General features: G+C 57.8%; 2 protein-coding genes across 2 annotated transcripts; both read right to left on the reverse strand.

The window, feature by feature from the left end:
* Nucleotides 1–32: 32 nt before the first annotated feature.
* GDF1 (growth differentiation factor 1) lies at nucleotides 33–6,561 on the reverse strand. The gene is made up of 2 exons (XM_022558286.3): nucleotides 1,782–6,561; nucleotides 33–1,122 (listed from the first exon to the last, which is right to left on the reverse strand). Exons 1-2 carry the CDS (start codon nucleotides 2,104–2,106, stop codon nucleotides 335–337), a joined length of 1,113 nt encoding a protein of 370 aa, XP_022413994.1. The 5' UTR covers nucleotides 2,107–6,561; the 3' UTR covers nucleotides 33–334.
* On the reverse strand, nucleotides 6,553–20,630 carry CERS1 (ceramide synthase 1). Its single transcript, XM_089905316.1, has 6 exons — nucleotides 20,382–20,630; nucleotides 17,889–18,048; nucleotides 13,297–13,477; nucleotides 10,644–10,805; nucleotides 10,024–10,171; nucleotides 6,553–9,792 (listed from the first exon to the last, which is right to left on the reverse strand). Exons 1-6 carry the CDS (start codon nucleotides 20,628–20,630, stop codon nucleotides 9,679–9,681), a joined length of 1,014 nt encoding a protein of 337 aa, XP_089761442.1. The 3' UTR covers nucleotides 6,553–9,678.
* Nucleotides 20,631–23,858: the final 3,228 nt, after the last annotated feature.

Consider the following 23,858-nt stretch of genomic DNA (forward strand, 5'->3'; position numbering starts at 1 on the left):
GGGTTCTGCCTGGTTGGGGGTGGGGGATTCGGAGCCACCTCAACGGCAAAGCTGAGACGGGCCAAACCTGTGCGGCAGGGATGGGAGTGGGGGAATCTGGGCCTACGCAGGGTCAGTTCCTGGGGCCCGTGTACATTAGACGTTGGGCCCCCTAGAGATGGGTTCTGGAAAGGCTGCGCCGGCGGCGTCACTTGTAGGACCTCCACCCACCATCCTGGTGGTCGATGGTGATGGACATAGCTGCTTCCCTCCCCACTCCCAGGTGACAAGACCCGAGAAGGCAGCAGAGCGGACCACGCAGTGTTTATTGTTGCCCTCTCCCGCCCGCCCCCGGTCAGCGGCAGCCGCACTCATCCACCACCATGTCTTCGTAGTGCCGCAGTACCACGTTGTCGCTGTTGTCGAAGAAGAGCACGGAGATGGGCGACAGGCGCGCGGGCACGCAGCAGGGCAGGCCGGCGGCGGCGCTAGGGGCGGCCGCGTGCATGAGCGCGCGCAGCACCGCGTGGTTGAGCGCGGGTGTCCCGCCGGGTTCGGACAGCGCGGCGGGCAGCCCGCACTTGCCCTGGCAGTAGTTGGCCAGGAAGCCGCGTGGCGCGATGACCCAGCGGTGCCAGCCCACCTCGCGGAAGCTCACGTAGAGCCGCCGCGCGCGACACGCGCCCCCAGGGCCGCCGCCCACTGCGGGCTCGGCCTCGCGCCGCGGCCGGGCCAGGGGGTGGCACAGGCGCGGGTCGAGGGTCACCAGCAGCAGCGAGGCCTCGGCCAGGCTCGCGCAGGCGGCGGGAGCCCGGGGACGCAGCGCCAGAGTCAGGCGGAGGCTGCGCGGCGCCGAGGTGTTGCGGGCCCAGGCGGCGCCCAGCAGCTCGGCGCGCACCGGCATTCCCAGGGCGGACACCGCCTGGCGGAGCACCACCTGCCCGGGGCCCGCGCCCGCCGGCGCCACGCTCAGCTCCCAGCCGCCCGCCGTCCCCGCCGTCGCCTCTGCAGCCGCGAAGCGCAGCTCCAGGCGGGCCTGGCTCGGGCGCTCGGCTGGCTCCACGGCCGACAGGTCGAAGACGACGGTCCACTCAGGGCACTGTCCCGCAGCTGAGGCGGGCTCCGGGGGCCGGGCGGCCGCGCCTGGGGAGGAAGGGAGAGGGCTCGGCTGGCGCTGGGTCCCCACTCGGTGCCGACCGGCCCGCGAATGGGTCTTGATTGGGGACAGCGGGGGAAGGTGAGCGACCGGAGCTGGGGGTCGCACCATCTGTTAGAAGGCGTCAAATGTTGTGAAGCGGCGGTGGGTGAGGGAGATGGAGTGGGGGCAGGGCGTCACTTGCAAGGAAGAGGCCCCGACCAGTGTAGGGCGGCCAGCCCGCCGTTGGGGACATAGGCGGGGGTGGGGAGGTGGGGGGGGGGAATGAGCGAACGCATGGGGCCAGTGGGGAAGCGATGCTAGGGCGGGTGGCATCTGCAGGAAGGCATCAAGTGGTGTGAAGCGGCAGAGGGGGTGGGATGGAGTGGGGGCAGGGCTTCAGCTGCAAGCAAGGGGCCCTGCTCGGTGCAAGGGAGCCTGGCCTTCGGACCACTCCCCCACCCCATCCCCTGTCCCGGCAGGTGTCCACGCGGAGGAGCTGAGGGAGTTCAGAGGCCCAGGTTGCTTGCGGGCTGGACGGGGAGGGTGGCGACCCTCAGGGCTCTCCGGCCTTCCTCACGCGCCGCCGGAGGCTCGTGGCGGGCTCGGGGCGCCCAGCGGGGTATCGGCCTCCCAGACCCACGCCCCCAGCGCAGACCCCACTCACCGCGGTCCGGGACGTGGCGCACGATGTTTCCGGCGACCCCCAGCTCCTCCACATGGCACGGCCGCAGGGTAGTCCCCAGGGGCGTCCTCCGAGGGCCCGCCCTGGCCTCCTGGTGGTCCCGGCGGCGGAACAGGCGCCACATGACAGGGGGTACAGGCCGGGACTTGGGGGCGCCCCGGGGCACGTCGGGAAACCCGAGAGCCTGGAGTAGGGCGGCGGCGGGGCCCGGGGGCGCGGGGGCGCGGGCCGGGGGTGACGAGGGCAGCAGCATGGCTAGTAGGAGAAGAAGGACGCGGCGGCCCGGACGCCGGCACAGCGGCGGCATCTTCGTCACAGGCGGCGGCCGGGCGAGTGCTCAGGGGCTGCTGGGCTCCGGGACCTGCGGGCTGGGGGCGGGACCGGGGTCCCTGGAAAGACCTGGGCCAGGTCAGGGTCTCGGGGGGCGTGGCCGCGATCCTGAAGTCGAATAGGGACCAATCACGGGGGCGGGGTCTCGAGGGGGCGGGGCAGGGGTCCCGGGAGTGGCCAGGGCGGGGTGGGTTGCGGCGGGGGCGGAGCCTGATAGGGCCAGGGTACAGGGAGCGAATGGGGGAGCCGCGTGGCTGGTCCCCGAGGGCGAGGTTGGGTGGGGCTGGGTCCTGGGCGGCGGGGCCGGGGTCGAGGGGTTCAGAAGCGCTTGTCCTTAACCAGTCCATTCCTCAGCGGCTTCCTGCGAGCCAGAACCGGCCCAGGTTAGCCTAGGGACCCCACGCCACCACGTAGCGCCTCCCACCACCGTCCCGCCCTCCTTGCCCTCCTTTTCCCAGCCCCGCCCCATTCTTCCTCCCAGCCCACAAGGCCAAAAGACCCCGCCATCTGCCTGCTGGGCAAGTGGTCCCTGCTCCTTCCCACAATTAAACCCTCCTCTCCCCTCCCCCATGGGCCACCCGCGGCTGCTGGAGGGCAAAAGTCACCTACCAACCTCTGCCTGATTTAAGCCCATCGCCTGGACCTGGACCAGCACTTTATCCTCCTCCTCTCTCAGGGAGGCAGAACTGGCCAGAGCCCCCGGCGATCCCACCGGGCAGGCTCCTCCCCAACTACAATGGCCCTACCAGGAAAGGCTTCCCAGCCCATGATTCTCCATCCACTGCCCTCTGTCTACACCTGCCGCAGCCCCTACTTTGCTTCCATGGCCTTAAAACAAGTTATGTAGTGTTTTAAAACGAATCAGTACTGTAAGATCCCAGAGAAAGACCCCTAACGTCTAAACAACGTTCATGGTTTGCATATTTCAAACCGTCTACAAAGATGTCTTCTCCTGCACCTCAATTTTCCAAAAATGTGCCATCGAGATCGCTCCCATGTGCACTGATGCTCTCCTTAATTCCATCTTCCCTGCCTGTGTTAGTGGCAGGTCTCTGGGGTTCCGACTGGGAGGGGACCTGCACCCTGGGGATCTGCCCAGGTCCACCTTACTGGACTCAACAGGTCTACCCCTGCCCCTCACCGCTATTGCCATCACTTGCTCGGTGTTGTGTCCCGTTGAACTGGCCAGCCTGCTGATGCCAAGACAGCATCTCCCCGCAGTCTTATGGTCACGGCCATTGACCATTCCTATTCCCACGTATGAGAACCCTTCGTGCCTTTGCACATGGTCCATCAGTCTCTGCTGAAGTGAATTCTACAGTCTAGTTCATGTACAGCCGTATTAAGTTTTCTGAGCCAGTGATATATGTTCACGATCTAGACCTCAGAAAGCATAGAAAACTCAACAGTTCAACCAAGCGGCTCCTAGGGATCTACCACCCTTTGACTTCTGTGTATCCTCAGATACTAGCGTATGTGCATTACCGTACCCTGCAGCCCTTTGGTTTGTGGAGCACTCTAGCTCAGAGACCGTTCCATATGAGAACGTAAAGACTTTCCTGGAGAAGATGGTCTCAGTCACTTCGGTTTGCTCTTCCCTGGGGCTGGAGCCACTGGATGCCCCTTCCTGGGAGCACACCTCCCGCCCTCGGCCCACTTCTCCGTGGGCTGCTGTTTTCTCTCGCTGCCACTGCGGGAGCCCTTTATCTGGGAGATCAGAGATAAGCCGCCCGTGGACCTCCCATCTGTCCTGTATCTTCAGCTTGGCCTGTTGGTCTTTTAGACAGAGCAGAGGTGGGGTTCCCAGCTTCTTGAGTCTTCTCATAGTTCAGTTGCTGGACGGCACAGTCTCTCATTTCGACTCTTGTTTGATTGCACAGCTTCCATCTCTGCATCAACATCTTTGATGCTTTGGGAGTTTGCACTGGGGGCTCATGCGAGATAAAGATGGTTACCAAGCAAGCGTCCCATTGACAGTTCTTCCTTCCCTCCCGGGATGCTTCTTTGCTAAAGTTTGATGGGCTCAGCTCTGTTCCCACTGTTTTAATTCCTATACTTCTATAGAAGGTTTAATAGCTCCAAGGATCCGTACCCCTGCCCTGTGCCTCTTTATAAGCGCTTTCCTGTGGTGATTCTGGTTTGTTTTTCTGCACAAGCTTCCAAGTGCCCCCCTCCCTCCTCAAAAACAGTGTATTTGCGGGGGAGGGGAGTACCCAACTAGGGCGAGATGGCCTCTCTGCAGAATCAGATTTACACTTTTTCGTCTCAGTGCACCACAGCGGGAAAGAGAAAATCAGGACGAGGGTGGAAGCTGCAGGGGGATGTGGGCAGGCAGAGACTCGGGTGGATTCTGGATGTTTCCTTGAGGATAAGGAGGAGAGGGAGAGAAGGGGGGCTCCCTAGGGTTTTGCAAGGTTTTCACCCTGAGTTGCCATCAACTGCGATGGACAAATGTTCACGAGAGGTAGTTTGCGGTGGGAATGGGGGTTGATTCTGGATATTTAGAAGGTGCTTGGAATGTCAAGCAGACGCTGACACAGACAATGGCACTCAGAGGAGCACTGTGAGCCGGGAGAGAAACTTGGAAGTCGGGGTGGATTAAGTGAAAGGGCCCTGGGAGAGGGGGAGGCCAGACGCGGAGCAGGAAGGCACTAAAAAGTGAAGCGGGAGCCCATGTGCCGCAACTAAGGAGACTGCGAGCCGCAACTAAGACCCAGTGCAACCAAGTAAATAAATAAATATTAAAAAAAAAAAAAAAAAGAAAGAAAGTGAAGCAGGGAGCAGAGGCAGACTGGCGATTGCAAAAGGAGAGGTTGGGTTGGGTATGGGGTTTCTTTTGCGGGGGTGACAAAAATGTTCTAAAACCGCAGTGATGGTTTCACAGCTCTGTGAATGGACTAAAAACATTGACTTCTACACGGCAAATGGGCAAATTGCATGGTGTGTGAATTCCATCTCAATAAAACTGTTCAAAATAAGGCGGCGGGGAGTGGCCACCAGATTTGTTTAGCGTCAGTGGAGCGGACAGGAGTGGTCTCGGGGTGGTGGGGGGAAGACCCCAGAGGGAGCTGGGTTCGAGAAGGGAGGAGGAGGGGGTGCTGGGCTGTAAGCGGAGCGGAGAGAGGAGGTTTCTCTTCTTGATCAGAATGTCCCTGAGCAGGCAAAGGGGTGGACATCGGTGGCCCGGGACGGTGGCCTCAGAGGGAGACGGACCATCTACCAAAGCAGCCAGCCAGCACTAGAGGGTGGATGTCCTCATCCGGCTACCCCTGCTTTCCTGGGGACACGGAAGCCAAGTCATCGGGTGAGGGGACAATGGTGAGGACAGTTGATGGCCGAGGAGAAGGAAGAGTCTCAGGAGATCAGGCACTGCCCAGGCATCGCTGAGGACCCCTGGCCCCCATTAGTGCTGCAGCGAGGACCAGATGTGTGGGTCGTGGCTCTTCAGATACAGCGGGGGCAGCTGAGAGTGTCACAGAGGAGAAAGCCGGTGTACGGAGGGGTGGGGTAGCCTCGGGCAGGTCAGCAGACCCAGAGCGGGGTGAGGGCCCCCGATGGATGGCGGTCCCAGCAGCCCAAGAGAACGATGGGGGCTTCAGACCGAGGTCGTGACCAGGGTGCAGGGGCTACTGCAGGGGGCCGAAGACAGAGGTCCAGGAGGGGCCCCACGGAGGGGGGTTCAGAAGAGAGAACCAGCAGGAGCAAAGAAGTCCTCAGTGCTGCTTTGCCATGGAAGACTGGGGTCCTTCAAAGTGGTTCTCAGTCATTGTTTTCTTACTGTTTTCAAATCTAACTGCATTTTCATCATACATGGTCTGCACGATCCTGGTTCTGAGCAACTGAGGTTGCCCCTGGTTTTTTTCAATTTTGAGAAGTGTTCCTGTGCTTAAAAAGAACATCTGTTCTTGCTTCGGAGCTGCCTGATGAGGAACGTGGACTTTACCTCCTGTGGTCCCATCTTGCCACGGTTTAGGGCTGCATCATGCGGATCCTTTCACATCAAAAATTACACCTGACTTTCTCCTCCTGTCTTTTTACTTACAACTTTTATTTATCCTGGAGTTGAAGTCTTGACCAGGTCAGAGGTGGATTTATTTAAAAGCCCAGTCGCGTAATTGTCATGATTATTCCATGTGTGTTTATTTGCATGCGCAATATTTGAGATTCTACCCTCATTCTGCATTACTTACCCTGCTTTTTCTAGCTTTCCTTTCCTGCATTTACTTTGTTGTACCTGTTTTTGGTTCCATTCTCCCCTCTACGCCCTAATAGTGTTAACATAAATACTCAATATAGCCCAAAGGTAATGCCCTACCCTCCTGCAAAATGCAAAGCCACCAATCCTGTTTCAATAATATTAAATATTTCAGCTCTAATTTTTTAAAATCTCTCAAATTAGGCGTTAAAAAAAAATTTTACCCAGATACGTATCAATTTCTCTGCTGATCTATCTCTTGGGGTAGTTTTCTGAAATATTCTCCTAGAGAAGATCTGTGAATGGTAAGCCTTCTTAGTTTTTGTTCCTGCGGATATCCTTTTTTTTTTTCTGGTGGGGATGCTGGGGACCAAACCCAGGATCTCATGCAAGCCAACAGGTATCCTTTCTCTTGAGTAACTGTTTTTAAACTTGTGTGTAAGAGTCCCGGTTTCTTGTTACTTCCTTTCAGCATTTGAGGTGATATCTGACTCCAGTCTTCCAGCTTCCCTCGTTGCTGTTAGTCTGTCACTGTTTCGTAGGTCATCTCTTCTTTTCTGTGGCTGTTTCACATTTCACTATGATGTGTCTGGGGCCTGGATGCCTTTGTATTCATCCTGCTTATGATTTATGTCTTGTCACTTTCTGGAAAAATTCTCAGCATTATGTCTTCTCATGTTGTCTCTCCCTGTCTATCTCCTATTAGGACTCAGCCACATAATTCTTACTGTTCTAGCTGTCATATTTTCCATTTGTTTAGGCTGCATCCTAGGTAATTTCTCCACAGCTTTCAATTCACTGATTCTCTTTTCAGCTGTATCTAATCGTTGGAGACTTAACATCTATAATAGGTTGAATGGTGGTCCCTAAAAGGATATGTCCACATCCTAATCTCTAGAACTGTGACTGTGACTCTATTTGGAAAAAGAGTCTTTGTAGATGTAATTAAGTGAAGGAATTTGGGATGAGATCATAGTGGTCTAAATCCAATGACAAATGTCCTTATAGGAGCCAGAGAGACCATCTGAAGACAGGAAATGGAGATTGGAGTGATGCAGCCACAAGCCAAAAAACATCTGGAACCCCCAGAAACTGGAAGAGGCAAGGAAGGATCCTCCCCTAGACTTTCAGAGCAAGAGTGGCTCTGCTGACACCTTCATTTCAGACTTCTGGTCTCTAGAACTGTGAGAGAATAAACCTCTGTTGTTTTAAGCCCCCTAGTTTGTGGTACTTTGTTACGGCAGCCCTAGGAAAGAAATATATTTAACATCCAATGCTGTTTTTCATGGTCTCTCATGCCTTTTACATTTTTAATAAACTTTTCATTTTAGAATAATTTTAGATTTGCAGAGATAGCATAAAGAGCTCCAGGGTAGCCCTTGCCCAAGTCTCCCCGAACGTTAACATTTTATATCTCCACAGTGCATTTATCACAACTAAGAAACCAATGCTAGAACATTGCTATGAGCTAAACCATAGACTTTATTTGAATTTCACCAGTTTTTCCACAGATGTCCCTTTTCTGGTCCAGGATCCCACATTGCATTCAGTCAATCTGAGCTGAGACGGTTCCTCAGTCTCTTGTTTTCCATGACCTGACGATTCTGAGGTGTCCTGACCAGCTCTTTTGTGGCACATTCCACATTCTCATTGCTTTTTATCCTATCTTGTTTTATACCCAACTGTGCTAACTCTAGCCATCCTTAGGGACCAGGTTCTGCGGGTGGTGCCCATGGGGCCAACCATGGCAGCGTGTCCCCAGTCCCCTGTCATTTCTGTATGGAGTTTGTTCTTTGCCATCCTAGTGGGAATGCTGTCATTTGGGGCTGGAGGCGCCAGCCTCCCAACTCACATTCTGGCTGGACATTCTTGGGGGAGACAGAGCAGGGAGCAGGGTGGAGCTAGGTGGTCTGGCTTGCTCTTTGCCTTGGGCTCTGCGTTTACAAGGACATCTCTAGGAGTTCACTGTTTTACAGCAGAAAGGTCTTTCAGTTTTAGATTTAGCCAAGCAGGTGCCTCCCCAACCTCACCCCTGGAGTTCTCTTTAATCACTGCTTCTTCTGGAAGCCTCTGAGGGTTGGTCAGACTCCTTGGTGAGACCTCACTGACCTCTACACGCAATTCCCAACTCACGTTCGCTGGACATCGACAATCCGACACCCTCAAAACTAGACTCCCAACCCCCTACCCCCACCGGTGCACACGGCCCTGCCCTGAGTCCCATCTCGGTAAATGGCAGCTCGAGCCAGAGGTCTTGGGTCATCTTTGAATTTTTTATTTCTATTTCACCTACATCCAAAGCAAGTCTGGTTAGTTCTACACCAGAGTTGGGATCTGACCACTGGGGTGACCTCACCTGCGGCCCAGCCCTCTTGTGTCCACAATCCCTGCTCACCTGCCTGACTCCCCTCTAACCTGGGTGCTGGCTTTTTGGCTGCTCTGGCAATTCCCCCAGTTCTTTGCTCCCCTTCTCATGTCTTTCAAGGAGATTTTTAAAAAATCTCTGCTTCTCTCATCCTCCTCCCTGCCCATTCTGACCCACACCTCATTGCACTCTGAGCCCACTGCTTCCCCGAAACCATCTTTCCCAGGTTGGTCACTGATGACCTCCCAGGGGTCAAATCAGAGGGTCTGCCGGGGAGCGCCCTGCGAGCCTTCAGCAGCCCCCACCTCACTGCTGCTCAACCACTCCTCACATTGACTGTGAGGCGCTGCACACCTTGGACCCTGCTGGTCATCCCAACCTGCCTCCATTCACTCCTGGGGCCCCTCCAGGCCAGGGGCTTTGGGCGCCATCTGGCTCACATCCCAGGGCTGGCAGTCCCGAGGCCCCTACCTCCAGGACGGTCGAAGAGGCCCCTTTGGCTCGTCATCCCTACAACTCCCACCTGGGCCCAAACCCCCGGCCCCATCTCCTGCTTGGCTGACCAGTGGTTGCCCCGCTGGACCAGGGAGTATTAGCCCGAACAGAGCACGGGCTCCCTGGGCCGCCCATGGCACCCCCTCACCGCCCCCTTCCACTGCCACCTGCTTAGAGGTTGCCGTCAGGCCTGGAAAACAGCTGATCCTCAGCACTGGGCTTGGCCCTCACGGCTCCCACCACCGAGACCCTGATTCTCACCCCTCACCTCTCTACCCGCACCTTCCTCGCTGTCTGTCCTGACAGCATCTAACTCTGTCGCTACATTGTCCATGCCTTTATTGCAGTCTCTCTTTTGGATGCAGGCTCCGGCGGGGGGGGCAGCGTCGGCATCGGCCTCATCGGCTGCCGTGTCTCCGGGGCCTACCCACAGAGCGCGCTCGATCGGACAGACGTGGTTAAGGAATGAACTAGGGCTGGGGGCCCCTCCACACTCACTCAGCTTTGCTGGGCTTCGGGCTCAGGGCCTCTGCTGTGTCATATTCCCGCACGTCCTTCAGCTCCCGCACCTGGCCCGTCAGCACCTTGGCAGCAAAAGCCACGATGTACTGTGGGAGGGGAAGGCACAGGTGAGAAGAGAGCCCCGTCCCCGACCTCGCTGCCCTCCTGATGGCTGGGTGCTCCTGCCACCAGCCCTTTGCACGTTGCCTAACATGCCCCTCCTCCCTGGGAGTGCGTGAGAAGGGCGTGCACCTGGAGCGCCCCTTGGGGACGGGGACCGGGACAGGACTGGCATCTGAGAAGAAAGGGGTGGCGAGGAGTTGTGAGCGCCAACTCACCAGGAACCAATAGAGGTTCATGAGCGTGAGCAACAGCAGGAGTGCATTGAAGAAGAAGTAGAAGGGGATGTCAGGCACCGACCGCAGGCTGCAGTAGCTCGTGGCATACAGGACCTTGAGCGGGAACCAGTAGAGGCGGAACCAGAACCTGCAGGAGGGAGGGGCGCGTCGAGGAGGCTGTGGGGGAGAGGGGGAGGGGAGCCCCCTCCCTTCCCCCCAGTCCCTGTCCTGTCCCGTCTGGACTCATCCATCTGCCCCTGCACATCCTCACTCATCCATGTCTCCTTACCCAACCCTTGTTCATTCCTGCCCAGCTGTCTCCATTCCTGTGCTGTCCTTTCCTGCCCAGCTTGCTTATTCCCAACTCGTGCCCTCTGCTGTCCCACCAGACCCCGCCCACATCACCCTGGCCCTGTCTGGCCCCTCCCACCTCACCAAGCCCCCACCCACCTCACCAGGACCCACCCCTTCCCTGCCCACCCGCCTCTCTAGGACCCACTTCCTTCCTGCTTGGCTCCACCCACTCTCATAAGCCCCACTTCCTTCCCGGCCTGGCCCCGCCTACCTCCACCAGGTCCCCTCCCCTTCCACTAGGCCCGCCTCCTCCCCTGCCGGCTCACCAGCTGAGGCTGAAGCTGAGGCAGCCCAGGTCTGCAGCCAGGGCGTGAAGCCGGTGGTGGGATCCTCCGCGGGACTTGAAGTAGACATTGAGCTTGGTGAACTCCAGCTGTACGTCACTGATGTCATGCAGGAAGAGCACAAGGATGCCCACCTTGTGGTACCTGAGGAGGAAATCGGGAGAGGAGAGAGGGCTGGTTACCCTGGGACCCCTACCCGCACCGAGGCTCCCAAGCACAGGCCCCCTTGGCCACCCCTCCAGGCTTCCCGTGGGTCTGTTCAGAGCTGTCCTCCCTGGCCCATCTGCCCTGCCCAGCCCCCCTTCACAGGGCTAGGTCAGCAGTAACACCCAGGCTGCACCCGTCCTGTGGCAGCCACACCCCAGGCTCAGGAACCTCCCTGGAAGTGCCCTCTCTGATCCTTCCTCATCTCTGTGACCTCTGACCCTCCATGACCCCTGACCCTCACAGGCCTGGGTCATTCTGTGTCCAGATACCCCACACTTTCAACATGACTGCCTCACTGATGCTCCCAGGTTTGTACATTTAACCCGAACACTGCTGCAAACTGCAGGCTTGCCTGGGAAAGGCCGCACCCCCACCAGGATCTGACGAAGGCTGGAGCCCCGTCCCTATCCAGCCTTCCGCCTCACAGCTGCTTGGTGCCTGAGTTCAGCCTGGATGTGGCTGTGCACCTCTGTCACCGTCTTCATGCCCACTCTGCCCTCCTGACAGCCACAGGCTGTTCTCATCCCCTAACATCCCTGGTGTTCCCGGAGCCTTCCTTCACCAACTTTCAGTCTCGGCTCACCTGTCACCCCTGACCACCCCACCTCACCTCACCACCTCTGCAGTCCTTATCTTCCGACTTGAATTTTCCATAGTGATCACCTTCAAACAAACTGTTAGTTCTTTTCTTTCATGGGTTTTTTTTTTTTTGTGGGGGGGTTGTTATCTGATTCTACCCTCTAGAGCAGGGCTGTCTAATAAATTTTCAAGAATGATAGGAATGTTCTAAATCTGCGTTGTCCAATACAGGAGTCACCAGCCACATACTGGGCTGAGGTACAGAATGTGTGGTTTTATTTAAGTTTAATTAAAGTTGACATGACCACCTGTGGCCAGCAGCTACTGTGCTGGAGGGCACAGCTAGTCCAACAAGAATAGAATTTGAGGGGCTTCCCTGGTGGCGCAGTGGTTGAGAATCCGCCTGCCAGTGCAGGGAACACAGTTCAATCCCTGGTCCGGGAAGATCCCACATGCCGCAGAGCAACTAAGCCTGTGCGCCACAACTACTGAGCCTGTGCTCTAGAGCCCGTGAGCCACAACTACTGAGCCCACATGCTGCAACTACTGAAGCCCACGCACCTAGAGCCCATGCTCTGCAGCAAGAGAAGCCACCACAATGAGAAGCCCGCACACTGCAATGAAGAGTAGCCCCCACTAGCCACAATCAGAGAAAGCCTGCGCGCAGCAACAAAGACCCAACACAGCCAAAATAAATAAATAAAAATAAATTTTAAAAAATGAATAGAAGGGCTTCCCTGGCGGCGCAGTGGTTGGGAGTCTGCCTGCCGATGCAGGGGACACGGGTTCGTGCCCCGGTCCGGGAAGATCCCACATGCTGCGGAGTGGCTGGGCCCGTGAGCCATGGCCGCTGGGCCTGCGCGTCCGGAGCCTGTGCTCCGCGACGGGAGAGGCCACAGCAGTGAGAGGCCCACGTACCGCAAAAGCCAAAACCAAAAACAAAAAAATAAAATAAAAAATGAATAGAATATGAGCTGTATATGTCGTTTAAAATTTTCTTTTTTTAAAATTTTTTTTTTGAGTTTCCATGTTCAATTTTTATTTTTTTTAATATCTTTATTGGAGTATAATTGCTTTACAATGTTGTGTTAGTTTCTGCTGTACAGCAAAGTGATTCAGTTATACATATATATATATATTCTTTTTCATATTCTTTTCCATTATGGTTTATCACAGGACATTGAATATAGTTCCCTGTGCTATACAGTAGGACCCTGTTGTTTATCCACCCTATTTATAATAGTTTGCATCTGCTAATCCCAATTTCGTTTTAAATTTTCTATCAGCAACGTTTAAAAAAAAAAGTAAATAGGGAGAGGTAAAATTAATTTTAATAATATATTCCAATTGACTCAGTATATCCGAAATGTCGTCATTCAACATGTAAATGACATAACAAAAGGACTGCAAGATATTTTCACTCTCCTTTACCCTTGGAATCAGGGTGGCTTTTATACATACAGCATGCTGTGGTTTGCACAGGCTCTGCCTTGAAGCACTATGACCACATGTGGTGGCCACAGTGGGCTCTAGAACATAACGTTTTGTCTACTGTGCTCACGGCTGTGCCCCCAGCAGCACCTGTCACATGGCAGGTGTTCAGTAAACACTTGCTTTGTGACCCAGCCAAGGTTGCCATCCAGGAGGAGCTGGAGGGGGACAGATGGGGTGGGGGCAGGTGGTGCCTCTCTGCACCTGTTTTGCCCCATCACTTCAGAATCTCTCTTCAGAAACCTCTCCCACAGACACCCCCATACCCCCCACCCAGGCATCAGCCTCTGCCCTGTGCCAGCCTCTTGCCACTGCTCACGCCAGTGCCCTCCACCCTCCTGTCCCCTCCTGGACTCACCGGAAGGCATAGGATGAGATAATGAGGACCAAGGTGACCACATGGTGGATGAGCATGACCACTGAGTCCTTGCGCCAGGCATCCAGGTACAGCGTGGCGTAGATGGAATGGCCGTAGAAGCTTCCCTGTAGTAGGTAGGCAACTGCGATGTCCCGTGGTACCGCCATGCCCGTCTTCCAGCCTGGGGAGGGCCAGACCGTGCCGTCAGGGACCTGCAGGGCCTCCGGGACCCGCAGGCGACCCCGAGCATTCCCTCAAGCCACGCATGGGTCCTCTGCATGCTGGGCGTGCCACGCGTCTCTGCAGCTGTTCTGGTCGCTGGTTTTCTGTTACCCATTCTCCACCCATCATTGTTTATGAATAGGCATTACTTTTTAGAACAGTTCTAGACCTACAGAAAAAGGTGCTCCTACCCTGAAATTGGTCCTTTGCAGAATCTCCAACTGTGCCCCAGGCCCCCTTCCCCGTCTTCTCTTACCAGGCTCACTCAAGACACCCGGTCCTGGGTGCCGCCCTCCCAGCAAATCCCCAAACCGATGGAGGCTGCCACCTGCCTTGCTGTGCCGGCCAAGCAGCTGAGGCAGAAATCACACACTTTTCAACGCCCATGAGTGCGGGCTCTCCCGCAGAGCGGGCCCGGCTCCACCTCCCCTCCTGCAGCCACCTCCTGCCCCCTGCCCCTGCACATGCGCCCACCCGCACTCAGGCCTCGTGCCTTCCCAGGGGACATTGCTCCCCCCACCACCTCCGCCTCCCCTCCTCAGTCCATCATCGAGGACTCTGCCCGAATCGACCTAGAACTCCAGACTGTGCCCTGCTGTCTGCGGCTCCTTCTTTGTCCATCCCCCGTAACGGCCTCCCTGGGCTCCATCCCCGGTCTCCTGTCCCTCCCCCTCCAAGCCTCAGTGATCTGGAGCTAGACCCTCAAGTCCCCCTGGAGGCCAGCTATCCCTTAGATGCCTCCTATGCTGCCACCTCAGTGACAGCCCTTCGTCTGTACCCTGGTCCTGCCTGCAACGGAGATCCACTTGGACCTCTATCTGGGGGTCCCTCTTCGGTCCCCACCTCCACTTACTTGCCCTGCCCCCACTGAACCCACCCTGGTCCAGGTACCGTCATCTCCTCCCAGCGCTGCCCCAGCTTCTCCCGGCCTCCAGAGCCTATTCCCGACTGTCCATTCTCCCCACAGCAGCCTCGATGTCTGTGAATACACAGACCCCATGATCTGGCAAGTCTACTCTTGGCCTGTGCCCAAGGAAACTGAAAACAGGGACTCAAGAGACCCCCGTATACTCATGTCCACAGCAGCACTAGTCACAATCATCAAAAGGGGAACAGCCCAAATGTCCATCAGCAGGTGATTGGGTACACAAAATGTGGTAAATCCACGTTTCGTGTAGCCACATCATGTGGAATATTATGCAGCCCTAAAAAGGAAAGAAGGCTTGACACACACTACAATGTGAATAAACCTCAAAAACATTATGCTGAGTGAAAGAAGCCAGACACAAACGGGCACATGCAATCACAAACCAATGATTCCATGTATATGAAATGTCCACAGAACAGGCAAATCCACAGAGACAGAAAGCGGATTAATGGTTGCCAGGGGCTGGGAGAGGGGGGATGGCAAGCTGCTAATGGGGACGGGTCTCCTTTTCGGGATGATGGAAATGTTCCGGAACTAGATAGACACGGTGCTTACGCAACACTGTGAACGTGCTAAATGCCACTGAACTGCTCACTTTAAAATGGTGAATTTTTAAAAGTTGTGGTAAAAATATACATAACATAAAATTTACCATCTTAACCATTTTTACGTTTAGTAGCACTAGGTGTATTCACACTGTTGTGTAACCAATCTCTAAAAGCTCTTCCATGTTGTAAAACTGAAACTCTGTTCCCATTAGACACTCCCTCTCCGTTCCCCCTTCCCCAGCCCCTGACACCCACCATGCTACTTTCTGTCTCTATGGATTTGACGAGCCTAGGTGCCTCACATAAGTAGAATCACACAGTATTTGTGTTTCTGTGACTGGCTAAAATGGTTAATTCTGGGAATTCCTTGGCGGTCCAGTGGCTAGGACTCCGCGCTTCCATTGCAGGGGGCACGGGTCCGATCCCTGGTCGGGGAGCTAAGATCCAGCGAGAGGCACAGTGCGGCCAAAAATAAATAAATAAATAAAATAGAATGGTTAATTCTATGTTATGTAAATTTTACGTAATCAAAAAAAATGAAAGACACCTGACAGATCACTCATCCCCCACTTGAACACATCCAGGGCTCCCCAATTGGGCTCAGTAGCAAAACTCACACTCCTGGCTGGGTCTCCCCCCACGTTCCGTGCACAGCCTTGTGGCAGTGCTGCAGTCAGCAGAGGGGGGCCTCCCCACACCTGCCAAGTGTCTCTGTCCCTCTTGAGAAGGAAGGGACGCGGAGGCACCCTCTATGGAAACGGGACACCCTCTTTTCCACCTATCACACTGGCGAGACTGCTACAGTGGAGAGCACCCCCTCTCCAGCTTTGGGCCCCAGATCTGGGGCAGAGGGAAGAGGGCAGCAGATAATTCCCCATCTGGGCTGCGTCTGCACCTCCCTGCACGTTGCGGGGTGAGGTGGGCCGGGCTCTGTCTGTGGACCTCCCACCTCCTCTCCACGCACACCCCGCCTGCTGCTCTGGCCTCTCCATGTCACTCCTGCCTCATCCCCCTCCCTGATCTCCAGGATCAGCCACCTGGGCATCCCACACCCAGCTCCTGGTCTCCCCCAAACCTGCCCCACCCTCAGCCCCCTAGACCCTGGGGTCAGCCCCACCCTCCTTCTCTCTCACACCCACCTATGGTTTGGCAGTGAATCCTATCAATTCTGCTGTCAAAACATTTCTTTTCTTTTTTTTTTTTTGCGGTACGCGGGCCTCTCACTGTTGTGGCCTCTCCCGTTGCGGAGCACAGGCTCCAGACACGCAGGCCCAGAGGCCATGGCTCATAGGCCCAGCCGCTCCGTGGCATGTGGGATCCTCCCGGACCGGGGCACGAACCCGTGTCCCCTGCATCGGCAGACGGACTCAACCACTGCGCCACCAGGGAAGCCCCAAAACATTTCTTAAATCAGCCACTTCTCTCCCCACCACAACCCTGTCCTGGGCAGAGCACACCGGCTCCTGCCCTCAGCCCCACCCTTAGGTCGTCCTGTCAACGTCCCCCCTCTGCTCGTGGCCCTATGGAAAAGACCCCCACTGCTCCCACCCCACCTGACTGGGCTCCTTGCTGCTTCTGATCAGCCAGTAGCGTGTCTGTCCGACAGTGGCCTTTGCATTTCCCATCTGCCCCAGGTTCCTCCCAGTCCCCACTCAAAAGTCACCTTTGGTGGGACCATCCCCATCCCTGTAGAAAATGCCCTCCTCCCCACCTCCTAGACACCCCACATCCCATGCTCCTCTGCTCACTCAAGTTTTCTCATCTTCACTTATCACCGTTAACAGATTTCCTATTTCACGTTAACAGATCTGTCACCCCAAAACACAGGGGTGGGGGGCATTCTCTGACCTACTCACAGTTGTGTCAGCACAGCACCCGGTACAGAGTAGGTACTCAATAAGTGTGCCTGCAGAGAAGCAGCTAACTTGTAAGTGTGCTATCACAGCATAATTTATAAGCAGGAACCAGAGGCAACTCCATGCTCGAAACTTCAATTACAGAGAGAGAGTTCAATTACAGTTCATTCTCATAAAGGAAAATTGAATGACAGCTCAAACCTCCCCTCTAGGGATTTATGACACGGGAAATGTGCGTGTGTTACACGGGAAAAGTGGCCATGTGGGCAGCATGGTCACAAGACAGACAGGTGCAGCGCAGGGGTTCCATGCCCAGCTCCCTGGTGCCAACAGGAGCCCTCCCAGGATGTTTATATCACACGGCAGGAAACATGTCCATGTGTGTCCCTGATACACGGTCTGGGTGGTCAGCACAAGAGTAGAGAAGCCTGACCCCTCGTCGCAGACTGAGTTTTCTACATCGGCCTGCCGGTTGGTAACAGAGGACACTGCAGTCAAATTCCTGCCCCTCCCACCCAGAGCTCAGGCCTTGATGACACCCACGTCGAATCCAATCAATGGATGCAGCCACTTCTCATCACCTTTATCTCCTTGCCAAGCTGGTCCAAACCACACTGGTCCCTTGCCTAAACCCTGGGCCCAGCTCCCCTCCTTACCCAAGATTCATCTGTCTCCACATGGCAGCCAGAAGAAGGTTTTTTATAATCCACAAACCCATCCCATTTAGGACGAAACTCAAGCTCCTGCCATCCTCCTCTCGTCCCCATATTATCAAGCTCATGCAAGCCCCAGGGCCTTTGCACGTGTTGGACTGCTTGCCTGGGCCCACACAAGGGGTCCCCTCCTCTAGGATGTTTCCCTGAGTCCTGACAGGGACAGGTGCCCCCTTTTCTGGCCCCAGGGCCCCTTCATCGCCCTTGTCTCAGAGCAGACATCCAGCATGGGATGTCTGATGAGTGTCCATCTCCCCCATGTACCCTTCTCTGAGTTCAGAACAGCGCCCTCCCCCAACCTGCCCCATCCCTGCAGGTCCCCTACCATAGAAGACGGAGGGTGGGTCGTGAAAGAAGGGGTAGTCAGTGCCGAAGAGCAGGTAGGTGCTGTAGCTCCAGGCGCCCAGGTAGAAGAGAAACTTCCAGGCGCTCTCAGGCATCTTGGCGGCATCTCTAGGCTGGAGGCGGCACCGCTTGGCTAGGGGCTACGGGTGAGAAGGTGGGTGGCCATCAGCACTGGTAGCCAAGGGCCGCTCCTCCAGGGTAGGGAAACCAAGGCCCAGGGACTCCCCAGGCCAGGCAGTGCCAGGCCCGGTACCCACAGCCTCCTGGAAAGTAACCAGAGCCCACGTGTACCTGCCAAGGGCTAAACTTAGGGCCCAGCTGTCCAGCCGCAGCCGCAAGGGGAGGGGAGTGATGGGGGAGACCTGGGGGGAAACGTGAGGGGAGGCTGTGAGGAGAGGAGGGGGACACGTGGGTGTAAAGCAAGGGAGACCAGTGGGGTCAGTCCAGGGGACTGGGGGGCCTGGGGGGTCTCAGGGGGAGCTAGAGGTATGACAGAGAGGAAGAAGGATTAAAGAGAAGACTTGGAAGGGGCAATGGGAGTGAACTGGAGGGGAATATGGGGGCATCCGGGGGAACATGGGGGGCTGGAACCCTAGCAATCCCCATGGGGGAGGAACTTGAGGGAAGAGGGTGCCTCAGAGGAGGAATTGGGGAGACCAGAGAGGAACGGGGGCTGGGGAAGATGGGGTGGGTAGGTGGGGGAGGACATGGGAACTCAGGGGAGAAAAGGAAGAGAGGATGGGGCAGAGGAAGAAAGAGGGTCAAGGAAAGGACATCGCAGATGGGGGACCTGAGGGGACAGCAGGGAGGGGACAAAAGAAGTGGGAGCATGCAACGGTGAGGCATGGAGGAATTTCAGGGACCCTGCGCCCCTGGAGTCCTGGGGGCAGAGCCTCAATCTCTCTGGGGGCGGGGCTCCAGAGCTGCCGGCCAAGCCCCGCCCCCCTCCCCTAGGAGCGGCTGAGGGGGCCGGAGCACCAACAGTCGCCATGGAGACAGCCAGAGCCAGCTCCGGTAACCCCTGGCAACCACACGACTGCCAAGAAGATGAGCTTTGGAGAACGAGGCAGCCCCTCCGCCCGTTTCTTGGGAAGGGCGAGCCACGAACTGGAGTGAGTGCCCGACGTCCAGGGATTCTAAAAGTGAGGGGCCCGTGACCTTGCTGTCCCCCACCCAGCTCCCTCAGGAACGTGGGGAGGAAGCCTGCTCCACCCTGGTAGTCCCAGAGCAACCATATCCCCCTCCTGGGCTCTGGCCCTCGTGCTCCTGGACCTCCCACTGCCCAGCTGGAAACTGGGAAGGTGGGGGAAGCAACAAAGCAAGATTGGGACCAGGGCTCACCTACGGAGGGGCCATAGTCATGCCTGCCTCCCCCTCCCTGGAGCAGCGTGGTGGCTGGGGTCTCTAATCCCCATGTGGGTCATATGGGGGTGGGAGTGGGGACAATGGCAGCCAGACAACACACCATCCCTGACTTAACAAGGGCCAGCCTCTGCCCAGCCAGCAGAGAAAGGCCCCTTTGTTGGCTCCAGGCACTCTGTCCCTGCACCCCCTGCCACCTCCAGTCAGACGGGCGGAGTGACCCCAGCTGGTCCTCAGGGAAGTCACAGCCAAGCTTGGAGCCCAAACGCCTTCCAACAAGCTCCCATAGCAGCGACCCCTCCCCAAGGATGGGAGGGAGGCCAGGCGCCAATGTTACCCCACAGTCACTCTCCAGCTGGGGAGGTGGCCTTCCCAGGCTCGCCGGAAACTGAGCAATTCGGTGGCGACCCCTTGGAGCCCGCACAGTCCAGCTTCGCAGACCCAGGCCGTGCCACCTCCCCCAAAGCCTGCGAACACGGCGTGGCCAGGGAGCCCAGGCCTTTGCATCCCTTGATCGGAGGGTGGCGCTGACTCCAGACAGACGAGCGGCAGCGACTGGGCAGCTCCTGCCTCTTCCCGGTCGCAGCGGACGAGCCAGTCCCGCCGCCGCACCGACCCCGGACACCGATCCGGTTCCGAGCGCGCCCCAAATGACCCGGAGGCGCAAGGCACACGCAGCCCCTGTGCGCCGAGCCTTCCCTGCCCGTGTCCTCCGCTCCTCTATACCCAGCTCAGCTAGGTCCGAAAGAGTGCGCAGCAGACAAGGCCCTCCCACCGCCCAGGGCCCCCTTGTCCCGCACTGACCGGACCTGTTCCCCCACATCTTGAGCATCCTACCCTTGTCAGGGTCCCCACGTTCCAGGCTTCCCCCAGCCCGGCCACACCCCCACATCCACTCGCAACCCCACCCCGCCCTGACCCAAAGGGGCACGCGGCCGCCCAAGATTCCGCGTCCCGAGCTCCTCCAGCCTGAGGCTCGCCACGTTCCAGTCACCCTGGTCCGCGGAGACATAAAGGGGCGCGCGGCGGCCCTGGGTCCCCGCCCCGGACTCCCTAACATCCCGGCCCCCCAGCCCGGGACCCCCACGTCCCAACCGCCAGCAGCACTTACCCGAAAGAGGCGCGAAGTGGCCGCCGAGCGCAGCGCGGTCCAGCCGAGTGCGCAGAGCGCCAGCAGCAGCAGCTCGGGAGGCGCCAGGTGCGCGTGCTCGGCCAGGCCGCGGCGCGCCAACCCCCAGCCGCAATCCGCGCAGCCCCGCGCAGCCGCCAGCGCACTGCCCCAGCCGCGCTGCACCAGCTGCGCGTAGCTAGGCATGGGCTCAGGCCCCGCCGAACCCGCCGCGGTCCCCGCCGCCGCCATGCCGCCCGCTCCCGGTCGTCCCGGCAGTCTGCGCCCGCCCACGGTGGCCGCCGGAGCCGCGCGCCCCGCGTCACGCGCCGCAGTTGGGCCGGGGGCGCGCTGGCCGTAGCCCGTGGGACGGAGGGGCGGGGCCAGTGTTAGCTCCGCCCCGCAGGGACGCGGGGCCGGGGCGTGCAGGAGCTGGGTCCCCCGGAGGCAGCAGCGGCGACCTCAGGCGTACAAGTCCTGGTGTTGTCTCGCCGCGTCCTGGAGGCGGGCCAGCGATCTGGCTCATTTTCCAGTGGAGGAAACCCAGGCGCGGGGGAGGGGGGAGGGGGGCGACCGGGGGGTGGAGGGGGTGTCTGCCTGGCGCCTGCCTGACCTGAACCCGAGTAGGGCCGCAGCGGCCCCGTGTCCCCATCCCTCGTCCTCGCTTGGATGCCCTTGCCCATCCTGGGCTCCTTCACCCCACCAGGCTGTGTCCGCAACATGGGGCAAGGTGAGCACCAGTAAGCCGTGCCCAGGACCAGCGATTCTCTTTCCCAGGCCCTCCAGCATGCTTCTCTTGCCCTGTCCCACACTCAGGCCTCACCATACCCCCGCTTGAGGGCCACCTGCTGCTCTCTGTGACCCTGAGGACCTGGCAGGCCTCCCTGAAGCGGATTAACACAGGCCTTCAGGGAGGCCAAGGGAGTGAGCGCCCATGTGGGGGAACTCAGGCTGGCTCAAGACCACCACTTCATTGGGACCAACCCCCATGATCTTCCACTGTACACCGACCAGGCCCTGTGTCCAAAGCCCCCAATGGCCATCACCGAAGGCACCGGTCACCTCTTGGGGACATCGTCTCGCCTGCCACTGGTAGCCCTCATCCCAGCCCCAGGACTCCCGCACGCCTGTGCCCCTCCCTTCTCCCCATCCAGGAGTCCTCCCACAGCCTTCCGAGGTGGGAGGAATCGGTGTGTGCCCTGCAGGAGCCAGGCTGGGTCCCATATGGCCACCAGCTTGACCTGACCTTCAGGTGCACAGGTGAAAACGGGGGGGGGGGGGTCAAAGGGGCCCTCATCCCTCCTCCTTTCCCTCACCCTCTGTCCTGCAGCAATCCAATTCTCCCCACCTTCAAATGTTCCCAGAATCCAGCCACTTCTCTGCACCTGTACAGCCTTATGCGACCCTCGGCCACCCTTGTGCCTCCTTCCTAGTGTCTCGGCCTCCTCCTTACCCCGCTCAGAGGCCAGAGGAAACCTACCTGTCCCTCCTCTGCTCACAGCCATCCATAGCTCCCATCACACAGAGTAAAAGCCCATCTCCTCACTGTGACCCACAACCTATCCTCACGCCCTTCTCTCTCCATCTTTCTCCTTCCGTTCCAGCCACAGTGGCCTCATAGCTGGAGGTGGCTCTCCAACACCCCAAACAGTCCTGCCTCAGGGTCTTTCACTGGCTGTTCCCTCTGCCTAGAATGCTGTTCCCCCAGGTATTGGCAGGGCTCCTCCTTCACCAGCTTCAGGCTTTACCTACAAATGTCACCTGCTTGTTGCACCTCCCTGATCCCCCCATCAGTCTTCTCCTTGGCACTTATCACCATCTGTCCTGCTGTACCTCTTACTCATTATTTTTGAAGGTGCACTCCATGTGGGCAAGGGTTCATCTGTCCGGTTAACTAATGCCACAGCCAGCGTGGCAAGCAGACGGGGGCTAAGGGGTCCCGGGCTGCTGGACATGCCCTCATAGGTCCAGTCGGGCCTGTGGGGCAGCCCTGTACCATCCCAACCACCCACCTCTGCCCTCCCACCCAGGCACTATCTGGTCACTATGGCACCCATCAGTAATGGGAGAGGTGCCCCCAACCACCAGCCCCAGCGCAGCCTCGAGTTTCATTTTGGCAGGGCCCACATAGGAGGCTGCCAATGTGTGGGTACAGAGCGGAAACAGAAAGTGGCTCCTGGTGCTGGCAGCTGAGAAACAGCTCCCAGGCACCAGGGGCTCAGTGAGGGGCTGCCGAGGTCCCAAGGATGGCACCCATACCCTGCCCCACCTGAAAAGGCAGGCCTCCTCTTCCCCAGGGAGCTCATCTCAGCCCTCACTCCCCCTACACACCACTGCCCCTGACTGATGCCCCTGCCCCAGGGCATCCGCACCAGGCAGGGAGGGGCTGGGGGTGGGTCCTGATGCTGGAGGTCCCTTGCTCTCTGTCTTGTCTTGGCAATCAAGCACAGGGTTTCCCAAGACCACCTCCGAGGCCAGGCTCTCGGAGCCCAAGTATCTTTCTTTCCCTACCCAGACACTGGCCCAGAGACAGAGCCCTGTCCAGCTCAGAGTCCAGTGTGGCCTCAGGGTCTTTGCACAGGCTGTTCCTACTGCCCAGGATGCTCGTCGCCCCAGAACCTGTCCTGGCAGATCCTTCTTCTTGTTTTGGTGGACACAGCTCAATGGTGACCTCATCCCAGAGGCCCCTGCCATTCCCCCTCCCTCCCTCTGTTGTTTAGCTTTTTTTTTTTTTAAGAAACTGATTGATTGGCTGCGTGGGCCTTCGTTGTTGCGTGCGGACTTTCTCTAGTTGCGGCGAGCGGGGGCTACTCTTTGCGGTGCACTGGCTTCTCATTGCGGTGGCTTCTGTTGTTGCGGAGCACGGGCTCTAGGCACGCGGGGTTCAAGGAGTTGCAGCACATGGGCTCAGTAGTTGTGGCTCGCGGACTCTAGAGCGCAGGCTCAGTCGTGGCACACAGGCTTAGTTTCTCTGTGGCGTGTGGGATCTTCCCAGACCAGGGCTTGAACCCGTGTCCCCTGCATTGGCAGATTCTTAACCACTGCACCACCAGGGAAGCCCTTAGCTTCTTCTTATCGAGGGGCGCTCACTATGCATTTCTCTCTCTGGGCAGGGAGCTCGCTGCTTCGGCCACAGCAGCGCTCCGGCGCCCACAGCCCCGACCACAGTGGGTCTGTCTTGGCTCATGACTCACCACAGGGCAGCAAGGAGCAGGGGTCTGGGCGGCTGATGTTCACTCCTGTGAGGACCCGGTACACACCCTCCCCACTTGGCTGAGCCTGAGTGCTTCTGGCACCCTCACCACCTGCAGACCACCTAGGGGTCCTGCGTTCAAATCCTGGTGCCCCTTGTGATGGCTGTGACTTCTCTGTGCTGCAGTTTCCTTGGATGCCAACTGGGCTTGGGGGACATGGCTGTGCCGCCTGCAGCTCAGCAACATGAGGTGGCTGTTTGAGGGCAGGGGAGTCTGTACAGCTGCT

The sequence above is a fragment of the Delphinapterus leucas genome, unplaced genomic scaffold (assembly GCF_059928025.1).
Source record: "Delphinapterus leucas isolate spDelLeu-1000000601 "Yukka" unplaced genomic scaffold, BTC_Dleu_Yukka2 spDelLeu_asBTCV2_sq25, whole genome shotgun sequence".
Lineage (NCBI taxonomy): Eukaryota > Metazoa > Chordata > Mammalia > Artiodactyla > Monodontidae > Delphinapterus > Delphinapterus leucas.